Raw genomic sequence first — 9196 nt, 5'->3', positions numbered from 1 at the left:
GGGAAACAACAAGCGCAGCCGCCCGAGGCGCCCCCTACTGCTCACTCGTGCAGTTCGGTTCGACGACGAGGAAGAAGATGGCGGCGCTCATCAGGCATGGTTTTAATTCCTTAAAAAGTTCATCCACTTTTCTTGCCGTAAACACGGTTAGTATAAACACTTCACGTACACTTTTTAATCACCATCATCACACAGTACTCCCAACAGGGAGTGAACAAATTTAATTTGTATACTACGTGCACTAACGAAACCACCGTCATTTTACAGACGAGTCTACGATATGATATAACTCGTTTTAAGAGCAAGAAACGTCCCCAAGTGAAGACTAACAGACTTGAAGATGAAAAGACGTCTCTCTCTTGCAAAGGGTAAGAATTTAATCAATTTATACACAATTTAATCGAAATATTCGCGTTACGTCGCGCTGCTGGCTAACAGGCAAAGGACACACTGTGGCCATATTGCCGTTTACCACCTCTCTTTTACACACCAACCAATAAACTGCTGGATTTGACAGCTTCTCAGGGCAGACGAACGTATGCTTAGCACCCTTGCATTTCACTAGTTCTTGTGTAATTTCTTTTTATACACACGTGTGACATGAAATGACATTAAAATTGAACATTATTAAAATTTAACAAAATATATTTCATTTTTATTATTATTTGATTTATGATATTTTGATAAATGAAATTAATTTTAATAAAATATATCAAAATTTTTTATTTTAATTTGTCGAAAAAATATTTAGATTTGAAGAAATTATATTCTTAAAAATTTTATAAATATAACGAAAGAAATTATATTTTATAAATAATAGGATATAAAATTTGAACATATATAAATTGCTAAAAGATAGATATATAATTATAAATACGTCAAAATCATAAATTTTAAAAAATGACTAAGATTAATAATTGAATTATTCAATTGAAATATTCAATTTAAAATAGTATTCTTATGTTATATGCAAATATTTCGATGTAAATTTATACGTAAATTTTCATATCGATTATATCTTATTAAATATTATGTATGTATATTAAATAAAATATAAATCTTTTCGGAATATCACAAATTTAAATTAAATAATGTTTTAATATATTAAATTGATTCAGATTCATAGATATCTATATCTATAAGCAAGCTGAATTTGTTTCCACTTTTATATGTGACGTAACAACTATAGTGATATACCCTTTTATGCCTTACTACAAGAAGTTTACAGTTAATTATAAGAATTCTAATTCATTGTGATAATTTAGGATGTATACATTTTTTAATTGTTTTTTTTTAAATATATCAATATTAAATTATATTTGTTTATTCATTATAATTTGTTAAACGAAAAAATTTTTTATAAACATATATAATATAAGATTTTTAAATTATTGTTTTTTAGAAAATATACATATATATATAATATGACATCAATATTTATATTTAATAAGTGACAACATACTTAAAGTGACAAAAAAAAAATGAAAAACAGTTTACATAGTTCTGGATATTTTAGTTCTCTGGATATGCCAGTTTTTATTGAGAACACCTGTTTCGAAGACCAAGTTTCTCCGTCCTTGTAATTAACATTGACGAACTATTGTCCGTCTCCTGCTACATAGATCAAGATTTATGAGTAACAAAAGAAGATTGAAATTGCTTTTTATTTTCCGTGAACAAATAATTTTAATAGTTATTAAAAATGATATGTATAAAATTAAAATACATATTATTAATTTATGCGCATAAACTAATTGTAATAATAGTTATAGAATTAATCAGTTTTTAAATTTAATTAAATAATTGTGATAATTGTGAAATCTTGATATAAACTATATTTTTAGTCGAATACAAAAAATTTTCCTTGTCACAGGGTTTTTCCATATTTTGTTTCGTTCCTGGCCAATATTAGCCATAACTATATTCTGAGAAAATACAACTGAGGGCACCACTGTACGGTAGTTGGACATCGATCTTGTCCCCTCTCCTCCTCCATCGCTCCATTGCCCACTTCTTCTAAGGGAAACCTCCCTTACCGCGCTTCGTCCGGTAACCAAACTCTTTTGCACAATACGAAAAGTTTGGCGCGAGTCGTGTCGGGATAATCTAGAAGAGACGATATTGATTTTTAACATGCGAAATCAATGGCTATTGGCAACGATAATCTTTGCAAAAATATGTGTGGTACCATAGGTTTATGTTTGAGAAGAAAAATGTGAAATACAAATTGTGTTACTCATAATATACTTTCTATTATTAAGATGTGAATTCATTTACATTTTCATTTACATTTTAAGAGTAATACTTTTACGAGTTATTTTTTTGCAAGTATATTGAAAGTGTTATCTGAGAGTAATTGTCGCTTTCAATATAATGTTCATTCGAGAATCTAACGAGAAATGATTTTCAAGACTAATTTTCAAAAATTCTCAAATTCGCATTCTTAGACATAATTTTTAACAAATTATTTTTTAACAAATATTACAAATATAATAAAAAATTAATTCAACATTAATTAAATATCTATCGATTTTTCTTATATGAAATTTATTTTATAATAAGATACATAATATGATTGTGTGAATAACAACAAAATTATTTTGACGTTTGATTTTAAACTTGATTCATGACTGATTCATATTTATTATTTATTAATAAATTATATTAATATGAACAATAAATTAATTATTTGTTCGAATTCTAATGTAACAAAAAAGGAAGAAGAAAGAATCAGAAAATATATTGAAATTTTTTCGAGAAAAAAATAATTCATTGATTAGAATCATTTATCGAGAGAAGATTGCTCATAGCTTTCAATTTGTTTCATTTTGTTGCTTTTGCATCATATCTATTAGGGAAAGAAATAGTGTATGGAGAAATAAAGCACTTCGAAATTAGCTTATGTAACGATTTGATTTACTAGAGCACTTTTACAAATTGTGAGAGCATTGTTTAGTATCCTTGAGGTAATTAATTGAACTCAATAAAATCGGCAACAATAACAAATCTTAAATTTCGCAAACAGCTATATATAAATACAATGGGTGATAAAATAAATTTTATATGACTTTCAAATAGATATCGTTCTATTTTTTTAGACATTAAATCTATTAAAAACTGTTGGAAAAATTTTTTATTTTTAAATATTTTAATTTTAATATATTACACAATACATTATATTTTATTAAAAAAAATATTTTTCTAAATAAATAATTTTTTTAAATAATCCTTGATAAAGGACGTAAGTTATGTTTTTTATTTCCCTTATTTATTCCTCAATCCTTTATATTATGATTTACAAAACAAAGTATCTGTATTCAAAATTTCATATAATTATATAAATATATATCCACTGCGATAATCACTTAATTATAGTATAAATGAAATCGAAATTTATATTAAATAAAAAAAGAGCAATAATATCGAAAAAAGAAAGAAGCATTTTAGTGAAAGATATAAATCTGTTACCAAATTTTCGATTTGGGAATTCCAGATTTAAATTTAGTATAAGATTTTCCTATATTTTTCTTAGTTTATACATTTGTTTATCAAAAGTCTATCCAATAATTTTTAAAATTGGTTTAATTTTTAAAATAATTTGTTTTAAAAATAAAGTTAGATAACTAAAAGTTGGAATTGATTGATTTTTATTAATTCTTTAATATTTTAAAAGTTTAATAAAGGTTTGAATGATAATTTTTAATCTAAAATGTAAATATAATATAATATTCAAATATCTATCTTTGAATACCTATTCATTAATATTTTTATATTTTACTATAAAAAATTGATCCAATTATTACAGATATTTGATTGTTACAGATTTTTGAGATATCAGAAGGAATATAATCCGCCAGAAGATGTATGTAATAGGATAAATAAAATTTGTGAAAAACAACAAATTTCAACGGTTGATGAAACAAAAATCGAGGATCCATTACAACGTTTCAATCTTTTTTTAGCATGTGAAGAAGAACTTCAACATCCAATAACGAATGCTGTATTATGTCACATTGAAACAATCGGTAAATTTTAGATAAAAAATTTTAATAGTATAAATTATAATTAAATTATAATTAATAAACTTTTTTCACTAAATTACAAAGGTATATTATGTTTCAGGTGATTTGAAGAATTACTATAAAACCCCAGTCGGTAATGTAACTCCATTAGATGCTATGCGTTCAATGGATTTACCAAAGAATTTACATATTAATTATGAATATATTCGATTCCATCCTGGTAAGTAATTTTTATAATTCTTTAATTAAATTATCGATATGATTGATATATTCATTTAACAATACAACTTGTTTCATTTGTGTATTTTTCATCATTTTATAAATTTATGCATATAAGCTGTAAAAGAAAATTTTAAATCTGAATGAAACTTTAATATAAAAAAATTCTTAATCTTAAAAATCTTAATACAAAAATCTAAATAATGTTTCGTATTTTTTAATAATTAATTTAAATAATATAAATACGTATATTTGAGAAAGAAAGAAAGAAAAAAAATAAAAAAATTCTTAATTCTTATAATTATATAATGGGAATTTATATTTCTTATGATATTTTATTGTTTATTTTTTATTGAAATATAAAATTTTGTATAAATTAAAACAATATTATTTCAGATACGGATACATTGTTCAATGGTCAGACAGCATTCCCGAAGAGTTCTACTCTTGTAACTGGATTAAAATATAAGAAAAAATATCCTGGACATTATCAAGATAATCCTTTCTTAGATAATATGCTTAAAGTTTAAATTGTTAATATTTTACAATTAGACTATACAAGAAATAAATAATTGTTTAACAATGACCAATTATCTAATATTATTGTAATATTAAATATTTTTCAATTTGATTTCATATTATTTAATAATTTATTATAAGTATTTAGTAATAAAAAATTTTCATATTGTTTCATTATTGTTTACAAGTTTGAATAGATCTTTTTAAATACTATTCTCTAGATTAATTAATAAAAATTATTATATAATTGTATTATTAGAAAAATTAGAATAAAAGGAAAACTTAATATATTGAGAATATTTTTTTTATAATGCAATCTTTAATTTTATTTATTAATAAAATGTATCATTTTCTTTTTTATTAATAATAAAATAAATTTAAAAATGTAAATTAAGATTCAAATACAGAAATTTTTAAACACTTGCATGTATAATATTTGCCATAAAATTAAACCTAATAGAATAATAATTTTAAGAATTTTTGAACCGTAAACGATTCAGATAACAATTTTTGTGGAACTTTTCTTCTTTATATAATAATTAACGAAATGTTAAAAATAAAAAAGTAATCTAATATTTTCTTCATTAATCGATCCATCAAACTCACGTTAGCAACGGACCTCCAAGGTGATCAACTACTGATTTGTTATCGCCTTGATAAAGAATCCTATGATACTGTGTTATTATAACAATCTAATATAAAATAATGCCAGGAATCGCAAGTGCAACAGGACTTTTAGAAGCACGTATTCGACCAACTTATCGACCTAAATCGAAGGTATTTATTGAAAAAAATTGGTAATAAATTAACGAATTAATTACAATGAAATACAGTTTAGCATAAATGCAAGTATAAATAACGATATGAGTCAATTATAATTTTTCGTAATATAATATTTTACAGAATATAGAATTATATGTCGCTGAATATAATACTGAATTACTGTTTACAAAAAAAATTAAATTATAATATAATATTAAAATTTCATTGTAATCATAATCGTATTTTATGATTATGTATGTAAAAATGAATAATCAAATTACGAATATTTTATTTATTGTAGAATATAGAACTTACAGGTTTTATTAAACCAGCACCTTTTATTCTTCGTCCTTTTTCTGGTCTCTTTAATCCTTATCCTTATGGCTGTTCTATACTGTGTAATCATCCAGCAGATTGTGAAGCAAGAGAAGTTCTCAGACGAGCTAAAGAATCATGGGTAAAGTTTGTTTCTTTAATGCATTATTAAAAAAAAAAAATTCTTGCATCTGGACAAACAAGAAATTTTTAAAAACTTCGATACATCGAAATGTTCTAAACAGAGATAATGAGAGATAATAAAAAATAATTTTAATAATTTTTCTTCTATATATTAGGCAAATGAAGGAAAGACATTATTATTACCAGAAGAAATGGAAATGATTAGAGCGAATTTAGTAACTGTAGGCAATACTGCCGATGTAAGTGGAAACACTGGAGCTGAAATAACTAATGATTCTAATACCGTTCCCGAGGAATTATTTCGAAAATATACTGAGACTGATTCGAGACCTTTGACTCCTGCACCCACACTCGCTAGCGGTCCTCCTCTGACAAATAGAGCGACTCAGGAAGAATTTCCGGTGGCTTGCAATTTACGAGAACGAACTACGTTGATTCTAGATCTTAGAACGAATCCACAAAAACGGATGGTTTGTAATTTTCCTTAATTCTGTTGAATTAAAAATTTTAAGTTTTTTTATGATTATTAATTTTTCTTTAGTCGTTAATTATATAATTGTGTGTTATATTATTAATATTTAAAAAAAGTAAAATTCGTTTACTTATAGGAAAATGAAACTTTTAGTTGGCATGCATTGACTTTAGAACCACCGCCAACCCATCGAAAAAATGAGATTGTTATATCTAAACCGATTTCAAGACGTGCGATAGAAAATTCGATTCATACTGCAGATTCGACGATCGATATTCAAAATGTAGATGCTTCTAATGAATCGGTAATTAAATCAATTTAATATGCATAAAAAAATTCAATATTAAATATTTTGTAGAATAACATAGAAAATGTTAATAAACATGTATGCTAATAAACATTTAATATAGTTTTGAAATGATTTTTTAAAATTTTATTAAAGATTATAAAAAAATATGTATAACGTTTATGATATAAAATATCATTTTTTAAAAACATTAAATACTTGTATATTAAGGAGAAAAAAAATCACATTGTATAATATACCATCTTAAAAAAAATTTGTTCCAATTATTCTAACTAATAACTTTGAAAATTATCGTTTGAAATTATAATTTATTAAATAATATTAATGATAATAAATATTTTCGTATTTACATGCTATATAATTCTGAAAACTCATCATATTTTAAAATCTTTTTTAGAATTCTAATAGAAACGTGACAGAAGAAGAAACAGAAAAATCAAATAAGGAAGTGACAATTGTACGTAGAAGAGGAAAACGATTACGAAAAAGAAAGCATAGAAGAGGATCAGGGTATGGACAACAAACAGAAGTTCGTGACTTATTTGAAACAACAGAAACTCAAATTTCACATATAGGAGATGGATCTAGAAGAACATCGTTAGTAAAAATAATTTACTATGATATTTTAAATTGTATCTTTTTTATTTACATAATTTATGAAATTTAATTGTATGTATTCTTTTTTTTCTATTTTTTTTTTTTTTTTTTTTTTATAATAGAATTCATACAAATAACGATGATGTGGAAAATGTAACAAGCACTCCTAAGAAAACTTCTCCAATAAATAATAAATTTTCTACAATGCTTCCTAGTTTTATTGATACAGATATCTTAAAGCATTTATGCAGAGAATTAGACAGCGATAAAGTGGAAGCAGAGTTTTCAATTCGAGTGAGATATTAAATTAAATTTTAATTTTCTAATATTTTAATTTATACTATATTTGAATTTTATAATTTTAGAGAAAAATTGCATATGAGGAAGCTTTGCGTGTAAAAGGTGAAAATTATTTACATTCAAAACAATCTCAAATATTTTTAAATCCTGTACTAATAAATACACCACGAGCATTTTCGCGCCAAACAGCTCGATTTGAAATTCTTGATAGTGAAAGCTTACGTGGTAAGTAATTATAATATTTTTTTTTTAAATTATTATTAATAATTTTTTTAATCTAAATCTCGCACAATATATTTAAAATTAGGTGTAACAATCTTGGAATATCTTAGCAGACATGTATTTGTTTCCTCGGGAAGAAAACTTATTTTTGCTAGAGTTTTCAACAAATTTCAAAAAGATATGATACAAAATAATAAATATGTTTTACCAAATGACATCCATGAAGCTCTTCAAGATATAATTGGAAAACCTATAACTCAAGAACAAGAAACATATTTAAAACTTATAATTGGCGAAATTAAAAAACCCTTAAATTTTAGAAGTTGGTGTGGTTTGTGTGCCGCGGTGGAACGATTATTATGTTCTCTTCCTCTGAAAGAAATCGATCCACCTACATGGCTTGAAAGAGTGGATTTTGAAACATTAGAACGAAGACTTAAGGCTATTAATGTAGATCCTAAATTAGCACAATTTTTAAGAGAGATTCGTGACAAATAAAATGTTGAAATGAAATTTTAATTGAATGTTTTACATATTTTTGATTTAATATTAATTAATGCACTTTTAATTTATTATAAATATTTCATATCATGAATCAGTATTATATTCGATTTTAATTATATTCGAGTCAATTTTATATTTATTCTATAATTATTTTTCTCATAAAAATGGCATTTAAAATATTTTAACAAAAAATATTTTAACAAAAAATAAATCGTAATTAATACTAGAACTATAAATCTGATTTTAATTTGAAAAGATCAATTATTAATTAAAATAAAATTAATAAAAATAAATTATAGAAAGTTGAGAAATTTAAAAAATTATAAATCATAAATTAATATATTATATCAATAAATTATTTAAATTATTAATAAAAGTGTTAATAACAAATAAAGTATTGATATAATATTAAACATTTCATATTTTCAAATATTCGTTTGTAATGTAAATAGAGTCAATACTTTCTCCGCGTTTGACTTTGTCCTCAAATTATGGTTACCAAATGGAGATAAGTCATTTATGTTTCGACTGCCGTATCGATAAGACGCGTCAAAGTTTGTTCGATTTTAAATATAATTTAAATATAGATAAGGTACAGAAAAAATTTTAATATTATAAATTTTAATATTATAACTTTAATGTTACATGCTAATAGCAATTATAGACAAGTAACAAACAAATTGTGGAAAAAGATAAAGTAAAAATTAGAAAATCAGCGCCATCTTTAGAGTATCATAAATGAAACATATATAAATAAGAAAATCAAATAATAGAAGAAGGATAAAGATAAAATAAGAATAAACTATCATCGCC

General features: G+C 24.0%; 2 protein-coding genes and 1 long non-coding RNA gene across 3 annotated transcripts; 2 read left to right on the top strand and 1 right to left on the bottom strand.

The window, feature by feature from the left end:
* Positions 1-10: 10 nt before the first annotated feature.
* Positions 11-5048, top strand: LOC107994110 (large ribosomal subunit protein mL50). Its single transcript, XM_017050878.3, has 5 exons — positions 11-146; positions 268-368; positions 3823-4025; positions 4123-4242; positions 4638-5048. The coding sequence occupies exons 1-5, from the start codon at positions 78-80 to the stop codon at positions 4769-4771; spliced, it is 627 nt and encodes a 208-aa protein (XP_016906367.1). The 5' UTR covers positions 11-77; the 3' UTR covers positions 4772-5048.
* On the bottom strand, positions 1497-6283 carry LOC114577020 (uncharacterized). Its single transcript, XR_009830216.1, has 3 exons — positions 6165-6283; positions 5838-5965; positions 1497-2106 (listed from the first exon to the last, which is right to left on the bottom strand). It is a non-coding gene; the product is annotated as an uncharacterized LOC114577020 (long non-coding RNA).
* Positions 5333-8398, top strand: LOC107994098 (uncharacterized). The gene is made up of 8 exons (XM_017050861.3): positions 5333-5537; positions 5824-5979; positions 6137-6451; positions 6590-6757; positions 7158-7357; positions 7480-7651; positions 7723-7882; positions 7965-8398. The coding sequence occupies exons 1-8, from the start codon at positions 5466-5468 to the stop codon at positions 8375-8377; spliced, it is 1656 nt and encodes a 551-aa protein (XP_016906350.1). The 5' UTR covers positions 5333-5465; the 3' UTR covers positions 8378-8398.
* The last annotated feature ends 798 nt before the right edge of the window (positions 8399-9196 follow it).

This window comes from Apis cerana, linkage group LG6 (genome assembly GCF_029169275.1).
Source record: "Apis cerana isolate GH-2021 linkage group LG6, AcerK_1.0, whole genome shotgun sequence".
NCBI classification, from domain to species: Eukaryota; Metazoa; Arthropoda; class Insecta; order Hymenoptera; family Apidae; genus Apis; species Apis cerana.
The sequence above is the reverse complement of the archived record's forward strand: the minus strand, read 5'-3'. Positions and strand labels throughout refer to the sequence as shown.

Excerpts from the sequence above, each read along its gene's own strand:
- LOC107994098 (XM_017050861.3), top strand. The coding sequence starts at position 5,466 with ATGCCAGGAATCGCAAGTGCAACAGGACTTTTAGAAGCACGTATTCGA. Across the intron at positions 5,980-6,136 it reads GACGAGCTAAAGAATCATGG|GCAAATGAAGGAAAGACATT; the intron begins GTAAAGTTTGTT and ends TCTATATATTAG. Across the intron at positions 6,452-6,589 it reads CGAATCCACAAAAACGGATG|GAAAATGAAACTTTTAGTTG; the intron begins GTTTGTAATTTT and ends GTTTACTTATAG.
- LOC107994110 (XM_017050878.3), top strand. The coding sequence starts at position 78 with ATGGCGGCGCTCATCAGGCATGGTTTTAATTCCTTAAAAAGTTCATCC. Across the intron at positions 147-267 it reads CTTTTCTTGCCGTAAACACG|ACGAGTCTACGATATGATAT; the intron begins GTTAGTATAAAC and ends GTCATTTTACAG. Across the intron at positions 4,243-4,637 it reads ATATATTCGATTCCATCCTG|ATACGGATACATTGTTCAAT; the intron begins GTAAGTAATTTT and ends ATATTATTTCAG.